Source organism: Chelonia mydas, chromosome 6 (assembly GCF_015237465.2).
Source record: "Chelonia mydas isolate rCheMyd1 chromosome 6, rCheMyd1.pri.v2, whole genome shotgun sequence".
NCBI classification, from domain to species: domain Eukaryota; kingdom Metazoa; phylum Chordata; order Testudines; family Cheloniidae; genus Chelonia; species Chelonia mydas.
Genome location: NC_051246.2, coordinates 84,332,309 through 84,354,628, shown reverse-complemented (window position 1 = coordinate 84,354,628; position 22,320 = coordinate 84,332,309). Strand labels below are relative to the sequence as shown.

The window sequence follows — 22,320 nt, the reverse complement described above, 5'->3', positions numbered from 1 at the left end:
CATAAATAAAGGCTTAGATCAAAATCCAGACACCAGATACTTTGTTTAAACAAACTATTCATACCACTCTTTTGCTGCATTTTTCAGCATTTTATAATGGTGATGTAGCCCTGTGTTTTTTAGTTGGATCATCTACTTTTGCATTAATAAACACCACATTTGGGGGAAAATTTACTTGGAAATACTGTTTAGTTCCATATGCATATCTACTCCTCAGAGGGTGAAGGGATTTTCAGCTACGTGAAGGTGGAATGTGGCTTTGTAAGGGCACCCAGACCCAGGATCTGTGGGGAAGTCTGGTTATATAACCCCATAGATTTTGGGACATCAGCTCAGAGTGCCTGTCCTTCAGACTCATTAGTAGCATGTTTCTCATATGAGCTGACAGTGACACCTGGCAACAACTGCATGTTCAACCTTTTTTGCTTCTTGAATGGTAAAAGTTCTAGAGAGTTACTGCTCCTCTGTGTAGTGTTTAACATTGGATTGATTTTTTTCGTTGGTTTACCAGGGCACAACGTTGCCTAGAATGGCTTGTTGCTGTATCTTTTCCTTTTCAGCTAGCCATGCCACCTGAAATCAAACATAGTCCCAACTGTGTAGTTGACTGAGTCTTAGTCACACAGAACTCCTAGCTGTGTTCATGCGGAGACCCTCTTGCCCTCTGAGGAAAGACTAGGGGTCATAGACGTCTTCTCTTTCTTTTCCCCCACCCCCATCAATCCTTCAGTTTTACCAGTCAGATATGGCAGTACAGCTGAGGAGCACTCTTTTTGGGGAGCGTGTCCATAGTATATAAGCTAAAGCAAGTCATTATGGTTTTCGTTGTTGCCCAGCCCATTAAATTTTATGTAACAATAATTGAATTAGTTTTCTTAAAACAAAAAATGTTTTCTTGACTTTTGAGGAATTTTAAATAGAGATGATATAAATGGAACCTGAAATTTTTTAGGGAGCATGTATCTGTTTCAGCTGAGTATGGTACAAGCTGATTGTTGAATTAGCTCACTTAAGAGGCGGTTTCAGTGCCTTCAACCTAGATTCCAAATGCAGGATTCTGTAATCTGAGCGCTGAGTCACATAAGATGTTAGGTAATATTCCTATAATAAAGCATCTGCATAGTTAAAGCTTTATCAATTTATTCCAACAAATCCACATTTAAATCCTCAAAGTCTTCCCAGATGGAAGGTCTATGGGGAAAAGGCGATACAGTTCATAGCTGGTATAGTATACAAGCAAACTAATCATCAGTCCCATCAGGTCAAGAGGTAGTTGTAGATCCTCATTCAGTTCTTCACGGTGTTCTATGTTTTCCTTTGCATCCATCATATTGTTGGGTTTTTTTATTGTTGATAATGTGGTGTTAGAAGAATGAAAAATTTAAATTCATCCTATACTCACTGAATGTAACAGGATGGAGAGCTGAATACATGAGCCCACACTCTGATCTACGCTCTTGACTTCAGAAAAGGCCTTAAGTGTCATGAGTTAGGGTAGGAATGTAGCCAGGGAAATCCATGAGAGAACTTGATTTTAATTAAGACTAAATTAGAAGCTTTCAGTATTTTGGAACTGTGTGTGTGTGTTTTTATATATTCACTCTCCCTTCTCAACAAGCTTATTTATGGATTATTTGACTGCTAAATACCATGTTAAAGAGAACAACTGAGTTAGAATCATACAATCATAGAATATCAGGGTTGGAAGGGGCCTCAGGAGGTCATCCAGTCCAACCCCCTGCTCAAAGCAGGACCAGTCCCCAACTAAATCATCCCAGCCAGGGCTTTGTCAAGCCTGACCTTAAAAATATCTAAGGAAGGAGATTCCACCACCTCCCTAGGTAACTCATTCCAGTGTTTCACCACCCTCCTAGTGAAAAAGTTTTTCCTAATATCCAACCTAAACCTCCCCCACTGCAACTTGAGACCATTACTCCTTGTTCTGTCATTAGCTACCACTGAGAACAGTCTAGATCCATTCTCTTTGGAACCCCCTTTCAGGTAGATGAAAGCAGTTATCAAATCCCCCCTCATTCTTCTCTTCCCTAGACTAAACAGTCCCAGTTCCCTCAGCTTCTCCTCATAAATCACGTGTTCCAGTTCCCTAATTGTTTTTGTTGCCTTCCGCTGGACTCTTTCCAATTTTTCCACATATTTCTTGTAGTGTGGAGCCCAAAACTGGACACAGTCATCCAGATGAGGCCTCACAGAATGTTGAATAGAGGGGAACGATCACGTCCCTTGATCTGCTGGCAATGCCCCTACTTATACAGCCCAAAATGCCATTGGCCTTCTTGGCAACCAGGGCACACTGTTGACTCATATCCAGCTTCTCGTCCACTGTAACCCCTAGGACCTTTTCTGCAGTACTGCTGCCGAGCCATTCAGTCCCTAGTCTGTAGCGGTGCATGGGATTCTTCCGTCCTAAGTGCAGGACTCTACACTTGTCCTTGTTGAACCTCATCAGATTTCTTTTGGCCCAATCCTCTAATTTGTCTAGGTCCCTCTGTATCCTATCCCTACCCTCCAGCGTATCTACTTCTCCTCCCAGTTTAGTGTCATCTGCAAACTTGCTGAGGGTGCAATCCACACCATCCTCCAGATCATTTATGAAGATATTGAACAGAACCAGCCCGAGGACTGACCCTTGGGGCACTCCACTTGATACCGACTGCCAACAAGACATGGAGCCATTGATCACTACCCATGGAGCCCGACAATCTAGCCAGCTTTCTATCCACCTTATAGTCCATTCATCCAGCCCATACTTCTTTAACTTGCTGGCAAGAATACTGTGGGAGACCGTGTCAAAAGCTTTGCTAAAGTCACGGAACAACACGTCCACCGCTTTCCCCTCATCCACAGAGCTAGTTGTCTCATCTTGGAAGGCAATTAGATTAGTCAGGCATGACTTTCCCTTGGTGAATCCATGCTGACTGTTCCTGATCACTTTCCTCTCCTCTAAGTGCTTCAGAATTGATTCCTTGAGGACCTGCTCCATGATTTTTCCAGGGACTGAGGTGAGGGTGACTGGCCTGTAGTTCCCAGGGTCTTCCTTCTTCCCTTTTTTAAAGATGGACACTACATTAGCCTTTTTCCAGTCGTCTGGGACTTCCCCCGATCGCCATGAGTTTTCAAAGATAATGGCCAACGGCTCTGCAATCACATCCGCCAACTGCTTTAGCACTCTCGGATGCAGCACATCCGGCCCCATGGACTTGTGCTTGTCCAGCTTTTCTAAATAGTCCCGAACCACTTCTTTCTCCACAGAGGGCTGGTCACCTCCTCCCCATGCTGTATTGCCCAGTGCAGTAGTCTGGGAGCTGACCTTGTTCGTGAAGACAGAGGGGAAAAAAAAGCATTGAGTCCATTAGCTTTTTCCACATCCTCTGTCACTAGGTTGCCTCCCTCATTCAGTAAGGGGCCCACACTTTCCTTGACTTTATTCTTGTTGCTAACATACCTGAAGAAACCCTTCTTGTTACTCTTAACATCTCTTGCTAGCTGCAACTCCAGGTGTGATTTGGCCTTCCTGATTTCACTCCTGCATGCCCGAGCAATATTTTTATACTCTTCCCTGGTCATTTGTCCAATCTTCCACTTCTTGTAAGCTTCTTTTTTATGTTTAAGATAAGCAAGGATTTCAGTGTTAAGCCAAGCTGGTTGCCTGCCATATTTACTATTCTTTCTACACATCGGGATGGTTTGTCCCTGTAACCTCAAAAAGAATTCCTTAAAATACAGCCAGCTCTCCTGGACTCCTTTCCCCCTCATTTTATTCTCCTAGGGGATCCTGCCCATCAGTTCCCTGAGGGAGTCAAAGTCTGCTTTTTCTGAAGTCGAGGGTCCATATTCTGCTGCTCTCTTTTCTTCCCTGTGTCAGGATCCTGAACTCGACCATCTCATTGTCACTGCCTCCCAGGTTCCCATCCACTTTAGCTTCCCCTACTAATTCTTCCTGGTTTGTGAGCAGCAGGTCAAGAAGAGCTCTGCCCCTAGTTGGTTCCTCCAGCACTTGCACCAGGAAATTGTCCTCTACACTTTCCAAAAACTTCTTGGATTGTCTGTACACCGCTGTATTGCTCTCCCAGAAGATATCAGGGTGATTGAAGTCTCCCATGAGAACCAGGGCCTGCCATCTAGTAATTTCTGTGAGCTGCTGGAAGAAAGCCTCGTCCACCTCATCCCCCTGGTTCGGTGGTCAAAAGCAGACTCCCACCACGACATCACCCTTGTTGCTCACGCTTCTAAACTTAATCCAGAGACACTCAGGTTTTTCTGCAGTTTCATACTTGAGCTCTGAGCAGTCATACTGCTCCCTTACATACAGTGCAACTCCCCCACCTTTTCTGCCCTGCCTGTCCTGCCTGTTAAAGAAAACTGCCATATTTTTTCAGTTTCAAAAAAATTACTGTCTTTTGTAATAGACATTATCTATAGAATGAATACATTTGCCTTATTTTCTTTTTTACCCCTTATGGTCAGTGTGGTCATAACTGCCTAATCTTAGCACTTAAGGGATGGGTGCCTGAGAAAGATAGCAAAAAGAAAAGGAGTACTTGTGGCACCTTAGAGACTAACAAATTTATTTGAGCATAAGCTTTTGTGAGCTACAGCTCACTTCATCGGATGATCTTTGTCAGAAATGTCAAGGTTAGTCACCTATTGCTTTCCCTGTTAGTGTTTTCATTTTTCAGTTCAATATTATCTTAAGAATTTTAGGGTATTAAGTGTCTTATCAAGTATACGAGAGAGAAAGAATGAATTTTTGTGCTCTTGGCCTTACCACCTGTTTTGTCATGAAATTAAGTCCCACAGTTCATCTGTCTCTCTCAGGAGGCCTGCTGTTTCACTTTTAGCATTACATTTTTCTTTTGAATGAATATGAGAATTCTTCTAATCGAAGGAAAGTTGTAGGAGAGATGTTAGATGACCGCTCTTGCAGCGTGGAATCGCCTAGCTGACGTGTTTTGCACACATGCCTCAAAGTGTATCTTTAATAAAATCAGACACAGAATATGAACGTATTTAATAATTCCCATGATCAGTAGTGACAAATTTAAGGTAACATGATTTTGTTGTTTGCAGACCCTGATGCACTAGAATGTTAACATTTTGATTTGATTAATATCTAAGAACAAGTGGTTTCTGCTGTGCTATTTTCAGAAAAATTGAGCAGCAAAATGTTTATCTTGAAGCAGTTCTGGATTTAGGATGGCAGTTACTTCCATGTATTTCTAGATTATGTTCATCAAAAGGGCTTCAAATCCTCAGAGCTTTGATTCTGGTTCTGTTATGAAATTTTGCTTTAAATATTTGGATTTACTAATGTAGTTGGGAAAGATTAATTGGTATTCATCACAATTTTTTTTTAAGATGCAAAGAAGTTGCAACTGCCCTTTACAGAGGTGTTTGTTTTTTTTTTTTTTAAATACATTTATGCTTAGCATCCGCCCGGCAAAATGTTCGCAAAATTTCTCTGGACGAAGCCATGGAACTACTAGGAACTGGCTTTCTGCGTGGGAGTTCTGGATTTCTCCGAGCCAGTGGGGATATACTGAAAGGAATCAGTTCTGTCAGCAGAGATATTAGAGTTGGCGTTACTCAGGTTTGCATTATATGTTGTTTTTCTAATATTGCTGTGCATGTTTTTAAAAAGCTGTTAGTTTTGTTGTTTTGTATACTTGTTTACTGTTTGTGACAATAAATATGAAATAAGATTTTAGTGTACCATAGTATGATCCATATCTTGATTTATACTGAAATTAATAGTACACAACAAAAATTACATGAATGTTGATGACTCATCTCCTAAGGCATCTCTATATTTTAGTTGAATTCCAAATATAACCTTCTATTTACTATTTTTTGGAAATTGTTAGGAGTAAATTTGTATGTGTTAAAGCTACAAATAATATAACTTACTGAGTGTTTTGGAGTCCTTTCCTCTTAGTATAATTTTTATACTTAAAATTTGAGGAATACATTATTTTATGTTCCTGTGGCTTTTTAAAATTATTTTTTAAGAGTTTTAAATTGGAATCTGTCTCCTGATGTATAATGAAATACGCATTCTCATAGTGCTGGTATTAGAGAACATTCAAAATGTTCTGTTGCTTTCTCTGTTAATTTGGCTCATACTCAGGTTGAAAAAGTGGTTCTGCTCTGAGAAGTGATTGTAAGAAAGGCAGCATCTTATTCATTACATCTGATCATTGTAGGTATACAGGGTCATTGCTGCTTGCTATAGTAACGGAAATAAGATTTTACTTTTCTACTACTTCTAGCTCTGCAGACCTAGTGCTGCTCAGAGGATGTGAGATGGATTGTATTCTTTCTTGTGCATCATAAACAGAATTATTTTCATACACCTATATTTGGTGGTCCTTAATCAAGCAATACTCCCATTCCCTTTAATAAGAGGTTATTGGAGTTTTCTTCCTCTTATCCAGTCATTTGCCTCTTATGAACAGTGTGGTCATAATTACCTGATCTTAGCACTTTAGTAATGTGTGCCTGAGAAGGATAGGTAGAGCTTTGTCAGAGATGTCAAGGTTTGTCACCTGTTGCTTTTCCTGTTACTGTTTTCATTTTTCAGTCAGTATTCAATCAGTTATTCCCCTTAACTGCTGCTAAGAATGTCCTGCGGAATCTGAAAGACTACACTCTTTCCAAGTCTCCTACCCTTCTGAAGGGAGGGCCTGGATAGATGAATCCGTTTTCTACTTCCATCTACTCAAAGACAGGACCTTTTTAATCTTGTGTCACCTCCACTATGGGGGACACAGTTTAGAACATTGGCAGCTGTACTTCCTCTATCAAATCTCTTGTATGAGCGTTATAGAAAGGGGTTAATAAGCTATACGTTGTTGTATTGAGTCTAATCCCTTGATAGTCCTTCAGCATTTTGATGGCCAGGTTGTGGGGTTGGGTTGTGGATTTAATATCTACACACACATCACCCTTAGACGATATCAGTTAAGAGGAGATCCTTGGAAATTACGGGATCTTTGATAACCGTTAAACTCATGAGAAATAAGGAGCGGGGAGTAGAATTCAGCGAGAAGTTGATCCCTATTGACTGTTTTTGTTACATGGCTCCGGGAAGATCTACAGAGGCATCAACAAGAGGGATGGTGCTTCTGGTGGTAAATAGAAGATACAGGGGCCAGAGCATAAGGAGCACCATGTTAAAAGTATTTTTTTCAAATAATGACAAAATTAGCCTGTTGCACTGAAACTCGTTGAAAAAGCTTTTAAATTTAAAGTCTTGCACACTTCTTTAAAATGTGAAAGTAGTGAATCAAGACGAAGATCTGGTCTACTCACAGATTAGTACAGTTAAAGCAATACAATATTTTTGTGAAGATAAAACCTAAGTAATTCTGTATAAAACAGTGCTCATAAATTACAAAGTTGTTGAATAGTTGCATTTTACAACATGTAATAATAAAAGTATAGATTATAAACTACTGAAAATTGAAGCACTTCAGAGATAACTCCTAAAATACTGGGAAATGTTTTGTATTCAAGAATATTTAGTATTTTTAGAGCACAAAGCAGCTTTTTGTATACACACAGTAAACTGTACTTTGACTTGTCAAGTAAATGTTCTTGATAAATACAAAGCTCCTTACAAATTCAACACAATACGTTTGCTAAGTGAGTTGAGTTCATCATATATAATCTAAAGTTTGAGGGGAGGTTGGAATACCTTGGGATGAATTTTGAGGGCTATTAAAGTTATTGTCTGACAGTGCTGCAATGTGTGTTTATATATCTGTCAACAGTAATTTAGGAAATTGTCAGTCATCTTACTACCACACTGCCTCTCCATATTATCTTAATCCTACAGTTCCCATATCTGTTCTGCTGTTCTTGTTGTCATAAAATATATATTCTGTTTTTGCCACAGTCCGGTGAAAATTTTCCTTAAGTTGTGGCATTCCCACTACACTATTGTTTTTTTTTATCCTTCCCATAAAGTCTATCTCTATATCTAACTTAATCTACATTAATACCCATGAAAAACTTTACGTGGTTTCTTTTGACTTTCATGTTTTTTAGACATCTGGCATATGTATTGAAGCCATTTATAATATTTGTCTTGCCTTTCTAAAATTGAGGAAAATTCATCTTTACATTTAAATGTGACTGTTTTGTTTTACTAAACAAAGTGCTTTTAAATGCCTCAAGGAATATATTTTTGATTGGCTGTGCAGCACTTACGACAAATTGAGTTGTGTGGCCAGTCCTCGACATTAAGTACATTCAGTACAAAGTCCCTAGTCTTTAGTACTTGTACTACAATAGCATCAAGGGATCACTTTGGGATCAGGGCCCTGTAGTACTCAGTGCTGTACAAACATAAAATAAGACAGTTCCTGCCTGAAAGAGCTTGAAGTTGAGAACTGACGTTATAAATGCATGGTGCTGATGTTTATTAAACACAGGTAGTATTTTTTTCTCCTGACACCCACATTTCAAGAGCCATATTTCAGTAGCATTAAATAAGCTTCTGAATCTGTGCCCAAAATTATGCCAAGAAGTTTGTGTGCGAAGTTTTGCAAGCCCAGACTTGTATTTTTATATGCAAACAGAATGTAGACATGTGTGTGAGCAAGTTTTGCATATGGATCTCTGTGTCCCTTGTTCAAAAATGTAACCCTGAAGATTTTAAATAGCTCTTTTTAAATGTAAAAAGAACTTTAACAATTGAGACTTCACATCCAACATAGATTTAAGAAAACATTTGTGTTTTCTGGTTACCTAGAGGGTTATAACTCATAAATTCCAAATCCTAAACATTCAATTAAATTCTCCTGAATATGCACATCTGAATGATTCTGTTCAATCCCCATCAGCAAAAAAACTTTAAGAATAGATGCCCATACTCCAGTTTACTATAACTGCTGTACAGTAGATATTGAAACAATTTTAAATCGTGATGATAAATTATCTGATATTTCGAATTAAAAGGTTAGGTGCTATGGTTTAGTGATTAGTGTGTGGGATTGGGAATAGGGAGATGTGTTCTAATCAGAATCATAGAATATCAGGATTGGAAGGGACCTCAGGAGGTCATCTAGTCCAACCCCCTGCTCATACATACTAACAATTTATGAAAATAAAATTGTTGACTGTGCGCATTTTTTTACATTCAAAAGGAAAGGAAATATAGTAGATTTAAGTCAAAGTAGGTTGTTACAGTAAATATAGAAATTGTTTTCAATTCATCCCACTTGCCCCGTCGTTCCTTAAATAGTCCAGTTGTTATAATAATAGACAGTTAATTGCTCCATTTATCTCAATTTATTCTGGTTAACCACATTTCAGTAGTTGGTGTTTGTTTTTGCAAACATACTGATGAAATTGATTTCATCTGCCATTGTTTTACTACGAGACCTTGGACAAGTTCATTTAGTTACCCTATTCCTCAGTTTTCCCATCTCTAAAGTGGAGATAATACAATGGTGTGTTGTGAGGCTTAATTAATATCTGCCAAGTGCTTTTAGATTGGAGGAAGAAAAGCAATATAGAGGTACAAACTAATATACTCTTTAGTTAGCGTTTTCCTTCTCTGCATCCTCAGGTAAAATGATGGGTGTCATAACTATAAAGGGAAGGGTAACCACCTTTCTGTATACAGTGCTATAAAATTCCTTCTGGCCAGAGGCAAAATCCTTTCACCTGTAAAGGGTTAAGAAGCTACGGTAACCTTGCTGGCATCTGACTCAAAATGACCAATGAGGGGACAAGATACTGTCAAATCTGGAGGTGGGGGAAAAAGGCTTTTGTCTGTCTGTGTGTATACCTTTGCCAGAACAGATCAAGGATGCAAGCCCTCCAACTCCTGTAAAGTTAGTAAGTAATCTAGCTAGAAAATGTGTTAGGTTTTCTTTGGTTTGGCTTGTAAATTTGCTGTGCTGGAGGGAATGTGTATTCCTGTTTTTGTGTCTTTTTGTAACATAAGGTTTTGCCTAGACGGATTGTCTATGTTTTAAATCTGACTGCCTGTAAGATTATCTTCCATTCTAATCTTACAGAGTTGTTCTCTTATCCTTTTTTTGTTCTTCTAATAAAGTTCTGTTTTTTAAGAATCTGATTGGGTTTCTAGGATCCTAAGAAACGCAAGCTGGTCTGTGCTCAACTTGTTTATTCTCAAGCCTCCCCAGGAAAGGGGGTATAAGGGCTTGGGGGGATTGCTGGGGGAAGAGGAACTCCAAATGGTCCTTTTCCCTGGTTCTTTGTTAAAGCGGTTGGTGGTGGCAGCATACTGTTCAAGAACAAGGCAAAGTTTGTGCTTTGGGAAATGTTTTTAACCTAAGCTGGTAAAAATAAGCTTAGGGGGTCTTTCATGAGGGTCCCCACATCTGTACCCTAGAGTTCAGAGTGGGGAGGGAACCTTGATAATGGGAAACCTGCATACTGACGAACTGTAGTACTTAACAAATTACAGCATAGAAAGGAAGTTGTTATAATCAGACATGAGGCAAAATATGCATGGGTTATTGCTATTTTTATAGTGAACGTTGGTCATTGCAAACTCTTATTGTTGAATTTCATTCATATATATACTCACATTTTTATGTGCTCGCTTTTCATGGTGATGGCAAATATGTGCATATAAAACATACAGTTGTTAACCATTTGTAAAGAACTCTATTATGCAGCAAGATAAATGATTTTGTGGTGATTAGATTTGTAAAGTGGCTCTGCATTCTTTCTTTTGGTTGTTTGTGACATCTGTAGCCTTTGTATGGGTCCTCTGTTGCAAGACAAACAACTAAAATTCATTAAAATGAAGAGCTGTGCCTGATGGCTGCAAATATTCCCTAAATCTAGGTCAGCAAAAACAAAATTATCTTAGGGATATGGGTTATAGTTTTGTAACATCGTGGTTCTTAAAATGCATTCATACATTAAATTTGGGCTCCATGTGCAGAATTTTAAATAGCTGAAAGCTGTTGTTCCGGGTGGTCAAACACAATGTTTTACATAACAAGTGCCTGTTCAGGGTAAACTGGCACTTCTCACACACTGAAATGAAATAAAATAGACAAGCATCTTGAATTAACTTGCAGTTATACCAGATTCAGTGCTGCTGGTACAGTGTTAATTGAAAGTAATTTTTAAATACTACTGCCTAAATTGACAGATAAAATATCCTACATCAGAAAGGCAAAAGAACTTCCAACTCAATTAAAACTGAGAACATACACAAAATTGTCCTATACAGGAGATTAAATATGGTTTCTGTAGAGAATGTGGTATCCTTGTTTTTGATATAGTGCGGGGTGATATTAAGCATTTACGTGTCTCTGTAAATGTAAATGGCAATTTTCCAGATGACTTTATTCTAAATATTACTTTCTTCAAATCTTTTTCAGGCATATGTGGTATTTGTCTCCACATTAGGAGGACAGTGGCTTGAAAGGAATTTCTCTTCCTTACTTTCCCATATTTTAGATCTAGTGTCTCAGTCTCACCCTAAAGCTATTCAGACTCAAATGGATGCTATCTGCTGTCGCCGTTGTATTTCATTTATCCTTCGAGCTACAGTAGGAGGTCTTCTTGGAGAAAAAGCTCAAATTGCAGCTGCCAAAGAGATTTGTCAAGCCATCTGGAAACTGAAGAAAGTTGTGGGTATGGGACTAACAAGATTATCTGTTTGTGGGGGAGGTTGGTTTTTTAAACCAGTGCTAAAATGATTGTTTGCCTACCCTAATTCTGAAGATTCTGCAGAAATAGAACTTCTACTTCTAGTATATTACCATAATAATGTAGAGAAAAGTTTCTGTTTTTTTTTTTCAGGTTGTTTTATTGATTAAAAATAAATAAAAAAAACTTCTTACACTTGTCACATAGCAGAATTATTTTTAACAGTAAAACACAGATAACAGAATAGATCAAATACATTTAAACTGTAATTGATACAAATGTGGCCAGATTCTCCCTCCCTGCTCCAGCCATTTCATACTACTCAGGTGGTGCAAAATGGCAGAACCTGGCCCAACTAGCCATCTGCAAATTCCCTGGGTGTAAGGCAGATTTTTAGATGGCATAACATTCTGTGCCTGGCTCCTATGCCAACTACTTCTCCAGCATTGGGGGTGTGGTGAGAGGACTAGAGCATGCCTTTGCTGTGCCAGTTCTCAACTGGTGTATAGTCCTATATCTTGCTGCTGGTTCAATCTGTAGTGTCCTAAAATAAAATTTAGTTGACTTACTCTAAATTTTGCTGTGTATGTGTTCCTAGCTTTGCTGCCTTATAGGCTTAACTATCTTGAAACATCTCTTACTTTTTTTAAAGTGCCGTATAGTGAAGGTAATCACTATAACCACCCCATGCCAAAATATGGCCCATTCAAATCCCCATGGGTTTAGTTGAAAATAGAAGGGTTCTTGGTTGCTACCATTCATTGTCACCTGCTAAATTGGCAATGTGGTGTTTTTTATTTTATGATTGTTTTTCTACTCTTCTCACCCACCCACTACTTACCCTGGAACTAAGTAATGTCCTTTTCTGTGGCAACTTGATTGAGGTATGGAAAGTCTCAGCTGAGTCCCATTGAAAATCCTGAATCTTATGTGAGACAGTTAATGATAGAAGAATATTTCTAATGTAGCTACCATATCATTGCATTCTTTATTCTGTCTCTTTGTATTTTATTATTATTTTATTTTAATGTGCAATGATTTCACAGTTTCTAATGTGTTACCAGATGTTGTGATGAGTGATGGTAACTTGGAAACTCGGATTGGTACAACAGACGTAACAGCAAGCCAACATGTTCTTGTGTGTGTATTACACGAACTTGGAAGTCTCGTTCATGGTTTAGGCACTACTGCTGCACCATTGCTACAAGATTCCAGTACAGGTAATGGATAAGTTTGCAAAATATTTTCCTTGAGTTTTTTTGCAAATTTGATCGCAACAATGTGTTCTTATTTTTGCAGAATATTTCAGACTAACATATGGAAAGATGTGAACACAGATAAAAGATATAACACATAGGAAATATATTAACAAATTGGAGAGAGTTCAGTAGAAAGCAACAGAAATGATAGGTGGTTTGGAAAACCTGACCTATGGGAAAGGTTGAAAAAAGTGGACATATTTAGTCTTGAGAAAAGAAGACCTGAGAGGGGACCTGATATGTCTTCAAATACATTAAGGGCTGTTATAGAGAGAACAGTGATCAATTGTTCTCCATGTCCACTGAAGATAGGACAAGAAGTAATGGGCTTAATCTGCAGCAAGGGAGATTTAGGTTAGATATTAGGAAAAACTTCGTAACTAAAAGAGTAGTTAAGCTCCAAAACATGCTTCCAAGGGAGGTTATTGACTCCCCTCACTGGAAGTTTTAAGAACAGGTTGGATAACTCCCTGTCAATGATGATCTAGGTTTATTTGATCCTGCATCAGCTCCGGGGACTGGACTTGAGGACCTCTCTTCCAGCTCTACATTTCTGTGATTCTGTGACAGAAATGCACTCCTTTTTTAAATTTGTAAACTTCTGCTGCATTCAGGCTCTTGAAAATTACTGGTGCTTCATACACTTGATCTCTAAAATCTATCCATTTCTCCTTCTGAAGCCTTTGGTTCTCTCTCCCATTGACTACTGGAACCTCCCTTCTGCTGTGCCAGCTTACCATATTGACCCATTCAGTCTGGTCAGAACACTGCTACTAATATCATCTAGCTTTGTGGCTGCTCTGATTGCAATTACGTTCTTCAGATCCTTGCCAAAGAGATTTTCTTTTTCTCTGTCAAGTTCAAGCTCATCCACACCTTCAAGCCTCTGCGTAACTCCATCTCAGCTTTGCTCTCATTTCCTCCTGTGCTGTTTGTGACCCTCCCTCCTAACCAGTCCCTTTTGTAACCTTTTCCCATTTTCCTCCTCTTTGCTTAAACTTACTCTCTCTTCATGCATCAGATAACCAACTTTTCACTTTTTTCTTATCTATTTTTATCCTAAAATGTGCTGCTTGTATGAAGCCTTTCAAAGACCATCACCCAAACAGCTCTGCACCACCTCCTGCCTGTACTGTTACACAATGTACAATGTACTCTGAATATCAGATTGAAAGTATATACTACTTCTGGTTCAGAGCAAACACACTGTGCAATGTGCTCAGTAAATATATTTGACCAAATTTAAATAGAAATGTTTAGTTATTCTCTTATGCAGGAGTGGCCAACCTGAGCTGGAGAAGGAGCCAGAATTTACCAATGTACATTGCCAAAGAGCCACAGTAATACATCAGCAGCCCCCCATCAGCTCTCTCCCTCCCCCTCCCCACCGCTCCCAGCACCTCCTGCCCACCGTCAGCCTCGCTGATCAGCGTCTCCCCTTCTTTCCCTGCACCTCCTGATCTGCTGTTTCGTGGCGTGCAGGAGGCTCCGAGGGGTAGGGGGAGGAGCGAGGGCACAGCAGGCTCAGGGGAGGGGGTGGGAAGGGGTAGAGTGGGGGCAGGGCCTGTGGCAGAGCCAGGGGTTGAGCAGTGAGCACCCCCTGGCACATTGGAAAGTTGGCGCCTGTAGCTCCAGCCCTGGAGTCGGTGCCTATACAAGGAGCCGCATATTAACTTCTGAAGAGCTGCATGTGGCTCCATAGCCACAGGTTGGCCACCCCTGCTCTTACGTTTTCATTTTAGTGCAGTGAGTGGTCTATCCTATTTTGCTTTAGTGATTTAAAAATCATTACTCCAGATCTGTTGTTATATACTTTACCTCCAATCATGCAGTTGATCTGTGCAGGTGGACATTGGTATCTATGCAGAGCTGCACTGGTATCCATCCATTATAGGTATCATCCATGCATTGTTATCTATGCAGAGACACTGGTCTTCCTGCATGGATTTACTTGCTGGATCAGGCCTGTAATTACTTACCAAGGCACTTTGTAGACATTTCATGTTTGCTTAATGTATTAGAACAATGGTACAAATACGATGACATTGATAAGAAATGTTGAGTTTGATATTGCAGTCTGGGTTGATAATTTAGTGCTATCTCAGTGCTCCTGGAAAAATTACACATACAGAAGCATAGTATAGTTAGTGCTTTTATCCAAAGAAGTAATTGTGTATTTGTAAATGTAACACTTGGCTAGATAGGCCATAAAGAAGCTATCAGGATTTTATATCATTGTCGCTATAGACCAGTGTGATGTGGAGGGGAGGGGATGTGTTAAATAGAAACTTCACTAAGGAGGAATAACATTTCATGTTTGAATCAACTTTATTTCTCTGTAAGGAGTAGGCATTGAACTAATTGAAGTACATGCAATTATGATCTAGTGTAGTGAAGCACTTATCTATGTTTTCAATGAATTTATGTTTGTATTCAAGAAAATATAATCTAGGTAGGTTTATCTGTCTAGGTTGGGGTGGGCAAATATTTTGGCCACATTGGGGTGCAAAACTGTATGGAGGGCGGGTAGGGAAGGCTGTGCCTCCCCAAACAGCCTGGCCCCCACCCCCTATCCGACCCCTCCCACTTCCTGCCCCCTGACTGCCCCTCTCAGAACCCCCGCCCCTAACCACCCCCCAGGACACCACCCCCTATCAAACCCCCACCCCCCTTTTCCCATCCCCTGCACCCCACCCGCAAACCTCTTCCCCATCCAATCACCCCCTGTCCCCTGACTGCCCCCCGGGATCCCCTGCCCCATATCCAACCCCTTGGCCCCCTTACCATGCTGCTAAGAGTATCATGTCCGGAGCCGCGCTTCCTGGCCAGAGTCAGACACACAGCTGTGCTGCCCTGCACGAGCGTGCAGCCCCACCGCCCAGAGCACTGCCTGCGCGGCGGCGTGGCAGCAGGTGAGGAGAAACAGCAGAGGAGGGGCCGGGCCTCCTGGACCAGGAGCTCAGGGGCTGGGCAGGACGGTCCCGCGGGCTGTAGTTTGCCCACCTCTGGTCTAGATTCTTATGTAGTGCCCATTACTGTGGTCTCTTAAGGTACACATTGAAGTGTATACATAAGGCATGTTTCTCTTTCTCTCTCCCCTTTCCCTCCTTTCTCACTTCTGTCTGCCCTCCTTCCTGCCCCCCAGCTTCCAGACAGCAGGTACAACTGGTCTCTGGTGGTTTTTATTTTCTTATACTTTATTTTTTTAAGGTGTTATGTGGAAAAGCTAAATCAAAAATGAGTTTTTGCTTTTAACTCTCAAAGCTCTGTGGTTGGGGGTCCTTCTCATCTCTTGGGAATGTGTTCCAAGTTTTGGAGCCAATTGCTCAACAAATTCTTTCTCTTCCTCAAACACTTTTTGGGTTGATAGTTCCATGGAATGTAGCTGTCATGGAAGTTCAGGATGAAGCAAGATGAAGCATTCTGGCTGGTTCCCGGGGAAAGTCTCAAAGAAGATTTAAACATTGTGTTTAATCCAGTCCTTTACAGAGAGCCAGGGAAGAGAGCAGACAGCTGGATTGTTGTGGTCTTAATTGTTGAACAGAGGGACTTCTGTGTTTTGAATTAATTGTAGCCATAGCTTTTGAAGTCAGCTGTTTCATACTTAACATGATCATTCTTGAAGGTCACAAGTGCGTGGATCACTGCAGCCAAGTCTGAATCTGATAAAAGGAGGTGTAGTATTCTTGCTGTCTGTATATGGAAATCGCCATTCTTTTGCAGCTTTGGCTGTTATGGTGTCCATAAGCAGTATACAGTCTAGATATACACCATGGCTGCAGGTTGTCTTAATGACACAAGGGTGGTGTTACAAAGAGGTCAAGGTTTTTTGAAAGTTTTCCCCTCTCTCCAATAGCACCACTTCAATCTTTCCAGAATTTAGTTTCATCCAACTGCTCCTCAACTGGGTTAACTTTTTTAAAGTAATAAAATATTTTAGATTGATGACATTTAATGTGAAATCTCTCTTATTAGCACTTCTCACTGTTTAAAGATTAGCACATGCTTGAAAAGTGACGTTCACTATCCCTCAGTGAATACACATACATGCCTTTAGACACTCTTCTTACTCATCAGCCAGACTGCTTTGTCCATGTCTTAAGTATATTTATTTTTTCTTTCAGGGGTTCTGGATGCAGTAATTTCAGTTATTCTTCATCCCAGTATTTCAGTTCGACTAGCAGCAGCTTGGTGTCTACGCTGCATTGCTGTAGCATTGCCATCCTATGTGTCTCCACTTTTGGATCGCTGCATTGAGCGGCTTAGTGCCCTTAAGTCCTCCCCTGAAGCAGTGACTGGATATAGTTTTGCTGTTGCTGCTCTATTGGGAGCAGTAAAACACTGCCCATTAGGAATTCCACATGGAAAAGGGAAGGTAACGATCCTACTAATTTACTTGAAAGCAGTTCTGTTGTGCTCCTTCCTGAAGTGTCTCAAATGTATTTCGTATTTAATTGTGATTTTACAATGCTGATTTTTTTTATCTCATGATTGGAATGCTAATATTTTTTTCTCAAAATATTGATGTAGTAGTTTCTTTTATTGGGAAGAAAAGGATCCCCAAGAACACACATAATAATGCTATTTTCTTTACCCCATAAATTTAGTCATTTAAACCACTGATCAGGTAGTGTAACATTTCTGAATTACATATTTTTTTCAAAGAAGATCCATGGGGTCATAACCATAGTAAATATTCAGTCTATTAACTTTTGCTAATTGCAGAGTAGAGATGGACAGGGTAAGTTGCTGTTTAAGCAGGTTAGCAGTGTGTGTATGTGAGGGATACTCCCCTTTTTTATACTCTTCTCCTTCCTATTTCCATTTAATTATAAGAGAACACACCTCTTTCAGGCTTGTTTAGACTCCAACTTGGTTGCAGTCACTCGTTGCCTCCATGCTTCTGGGGTTTGCTTAGGTGACACCTTCAGCTCCTGAGGTATGCAGTCTGTTTAATGAATATGCAAGATTTCTAGCTTCCTTTCTTTGGGAAAGCATCAGATAAATTAAAAGTTAGTGTTTAACTTTTCTCTTTTTTTTCAACTCATTTTCTGAGATATTCCATCAGTTGTATTAGAGTTCAACAGCACATGAAATTCTATTTTCAAAATTTACAAACACTCCTAATCTTTTATATAAAGTTTTTTGTTCTCAAACCAGTCTTTTTTAAAATTAAATAACTCTATAAATAGTCTTGAGCTTAAATAGCTGTAAAAGAAGTTGTTGATTCTTTATTACAATTTTTGGAGAGATGATTCTTCATCTTCCTGAGTTGGGTGAGAGAGCTGCTTGAGCGCTGCCAACAATTAATTAATTAATTCCCATTAATATAAATACTCTATACTCAAATGGCTTCTTTCATTAGCAATCAGTTTAGCAAGCTCATTAAATTTTAGGTTAGTACACAACACATTTTACCATTTAAATAGCAGTGGTATTAAGAGATTTTCATTTAGCAAACACATTTGCAAGTATGCATTTCAGGTGTTTGCCACTTGAACATTTAGAAAATAAACAAAAAAAATATTTCCAACTATAGTGTTTTTCCTCAATGCTTTTATGAATGAAGTTTTTAGAGATTATAAAATTCATTTCAGCAAGAAATACTTCTAGGATTCTTTGTATGGGTTTACTTAGAAGTTTTTCCATGAGGAAATAAAAAAACAAACAAATGACTTTACACCTAGATTTATTGGTCTGACAATACAACCATACATTACTTTTCACAGTCATTTTTTTTTATTTTAATTGGTGTCTTGGTCTAGATAAGACACTCTTAAGGTCTGTTTCTTTCCCTAAGCTACTTAGTTACAATTTGTTACAGCAATTAGACTACTATTAAATATTTTGTACAAAGCACAGATTTCAATAACCAGTATATCTTTTAAACATAGCACAAAGGAAAATAGTATAAAAGTTAAAGCAAGGTAAAGTTTAAAATGCAGCTTTCCTGAGTTTGAATAACACTCTTAAAGCTAATAAATATGGTTTTATGGCTAAGGAGGGCTATCTTCTGGATGTTTGCTTGCTCGTGGGAGACAGAAAGACATCTCCTTGAATTTCTTTAACCAGCCTGAATATAAGTAACTGAACTAACCCAGATATTGTTATATTTTCAAGCATCCTGGCTATAACATATTTGTAGTTATAAATATTCATTCAGTAAAGATGCAAACAAGTTTTTAACAACCTATTATTAATGTAAGTTATACTAATTTTATGAATATTTTTGCATTAAGATTGAGGTCTGCCTATCACTAACATATCACTATTGCTTCTTGGAATGAAGGTTGATTCTAAAGAGCTTTGGCTTAGAGAAATTGGAAAGAGGAGGGAGACTGTAATTGAAGAGTAAACTTCTTGAGACCAGTTATGTATTCAGAATTGTAAATCAGTCCATTCTGTTTGAAGCCAGTGAAACTTCCTCTGAAGATTAAACCCTGGCCTGACTTGCAAGTATGCTAAGTTGGCAGGTTACCATTATTTTTCCCTTTCCCATGAACATCACAACTGCATTGTTGAGTAAGAAAAGGCTGTGTTAGTCCACAATACAACTGAAGCTCACTACATTTTGCCAAAGAAAATGATCTTCTTTTATAAAACTAATTGGCAGTACATCCACAGATCTGTTGCTTTGCTCACTGTATTATAAATAAGTTTCCTGGAAGGACATTCACTTACCGCAGACTAAATTGAGTTAACACCTTCCTATGCCTTTAGGTGACTAACCACTGTACAAAATAAAATTTACTTATCCATATATCCATTCTGCCAAAACTTCCACTAGTCCAAGGTAGAAATTATATAAGATGGTTAAAACCCTTAACTAATTTCAGCACCAGTTTCATCTGTGGAAGAGACTCCCTGAGAATAGGGAATAGTACTGCTCCTATAGAAGTGGGATGAGGGTAGTACTTGGTTTTTGTCCTTGCACACAGTGGCGGTGGGAGGGAGGGCATTGTACCAGGGCCCTAGTGAACTTGCTGTACTGGGGCACAACATTTCTCTTGATCTGCTTACACACCAAGCCAGCCTGTCCCCTGAATAGTTCCGTCCTGTAGCCTGGCAAAATCAGGCCCTAAATTATTAGAAATAATCATTAGCATTTTTTCTTCAAGTTGTATTTGATTTCTGTGTACAATTACAAAGGTAGTGATGCTTTTTGTTTTTCAAATTTTGAATAGGTAATCATGACAGTAGCAGAGGATTTACTGTGTTCTGCTTCTCAAAATAGTCGCATTTCAATACAACGAACGCAGGCTGGATGGCTGTTGGTAGCTTCCCTTATGACATTAGGTAATAGGTTTCTTAAAGTACATATAAGAGTAAATTAAAGTATGTCTTTTGGTAAATCCATATGACTAGTTTTAATACTTGTGGTCCTTCATTTGCCTTTAATATTTCATAGTAAAAATAATTAACATAAATTTAAATCTCTGATAAGAAAAGATGCATAAAAGCATTGTTTGTTACCTTAAAACTTACCGTTAACTTAGTGGGAGTTCTGCCTGCAGAACAATGGCAGGATTGGACCAATACTACTTAAATATGAAAGATAATTTGCAAGATTAGTCCAATAACATTTTATGTCATGACTGTAAATGTTCAGAATTGTTTGGTATAATATGTGTGTCAGGGCAAGATGAGGAGGATATCAAGATCCTCACTGAATCTGTCAGGCACATGAAATGTTATTGAACTCTAGTCATGCTTAATATTGTCAGAGTATTGACCCTGATATTTAAATCATTGTTCAAGCCCTCACTAAGTCTTTTTGTGTCTCTTTGCATGTTCCTTGCCTCCTTTCAACATTTGAACCTGTTACTTCTGTCCACCAATCCTCTATTTCCCTGTGATAAGAGAGAGATCTCTATACACCAACCTGTGCTCAGAAATTTTGCATTTCTGAACATCTCCACCAAATGAATTTTTTTTCTTTTATGTTGTTCCTCAGCTGAGTCCAGATATGACAAACTTTGGCTAAAGCTAAATAACAGGTTTATAATGAATTTGGGAGACACAACCTTAACAATAACAGTGGGCATGTTCTTCTGTACAAAATGGGGCACAGTGGCAGTAGGTTAAGGAATAATGCAAGGATGGGTGGAGGAAACAGTAGAGACCTTTTTGAACATAGGTAAGCTGATTTAATATTTTACCTTTATGGTTCCTCAGATTTGTAATTGGCTGTTGTTAAAACTTACAGGTCCTGCTGTTGTCCAGCACTATCTCCCAAGAATGCTATTACTGTGGAAGTGTGTCTTTCCACTATCTCCTAAAGATCTAGAAACAGAGAGGAGTCGGGGAGATTCATTTACATGGCAAGTGACATTGGAAGGCCGTGCTGGTGCTCTCTGTGGTAAGCAAAGTTTTGCATATTCTCTCTCTCTCTCTGATTATTTGTCCTTCAGACATCATAAAGAAAACCATCAGTGCAGAATTTATGCTTGTTTTCAATTACCTTCATAATAGACTATGTGTGTGTGTGTGTCTGTCGGATTATGTTGGTAACTCTTGTGGTGGATATTTTTTTCTCATCCTGATGTTTTATTTCCAAAACAACAACCAATGTAATAACTTTTGCGAATCTTTTTATTATTTTTTATTTATGTTGCAATAACACCTAATGATCTCAATCAGGTTGGACCCTGTTATCCTAGGTACTTTACAAATATCTGATAAATGAGAGTCTCTTCCCCAAATAGCTTATATTCTACAAGACAAGATATAATAGGTGGATGAGAGAAACATGGGCTAGGTTGAGGTGGAGAGGATGGGGTAACAAATATAATGGGGCGGGGAGTAGCAGGATACACAACTCACCACCTGCTTGCCTGTTATCAGGTTACAGTTTTCTACATGCATTATTAAAGAGTAGGGATATCAAGCAATTAAAAACATTAATCTCAATCAAGTGATTAAAATAATTGCGATTAATCACACAATCGCACTGTTAATAGAATACCATTTATTTAAATATTTTTGGATGTTTTCTACATTTTCAAATATATTGATTTCAATTACAACACAGAATACAAAGTGTACAGTGCTCACTTTATATTTATTTTTGATTACAAGTATTTGCACTGTAAAAAAAAAAAAAAAAAAAAACCAAAAGAAATAGTATTTTTCAGTTCACCTAATAGAAATACTGTAGTGCAATCTTTTTATCGTGAAAGTTGAACTTACAAATGTAGAATTTTGTACAAAAAATAACTGCATTCATAAATAAAACAATGTAAAATTTTAGAGTTTGCAAGTCCACTCAGTCCTACTTCTTGTTCAGCCAATCGCTCAGACAAACAAGTTTACATTTACAGGAGATAACGCTGCTCGCTTCTTGTTTACAATGTCACCTGAAAGTGAGAAGACGTATTCTCATGGCACTTTTGTAGCTGGC

The 22,320-nt window shown here is 38.8% G+C and overlaps 1 protein-coding gene across 16 annotated transcripts in view; it reads left to right on the top strand.

Annotated features, from left to right (window-relative positions):
- HEATR5A (HEAT repeat containing 5A) overlaps positions 1 to 22,320 on the top strand; it is a 125,267-nt gene that overhangs the window by 17,613 nt on the left and 85,334 nt on the right. For 15 of the 16 annotated variants that reach the window (XM_037900563.2, XM_037900561.2, XM_043549699.1 and 12 more), the window contains 6 exons: positions 5,448 to 5,608; positions 11,391 to 11,646; positions 12,726 to 12,881; positions 17,045 to 17,295; positions 20,105 to 20,216; positions 21,127 to 21,279. In XM_037900563.2, coding sequence (XP_037756491.1) covers positions 5,448 to 5,608; positions 11,391 to 11,646; positions 12,726 to 12,881; positions 17,045 to 17,295; positions 20,105 to 20,216; positions 21,127 to 21,279 — 1,089 coding nt within the window. Of the gene's footprint in view, positions 1 to 5,428; positions 5,609 to 11,390; positions 11,647 to 12,725; positions 12,882 to 17,044; positions 17,296 to 20,104; positions 20,217 to 21,126; positions 21,280 to 22,320 lie in introns of those variants that run through there. The other variant, XM_043549704.1, reaches the window with a different exon arrangement.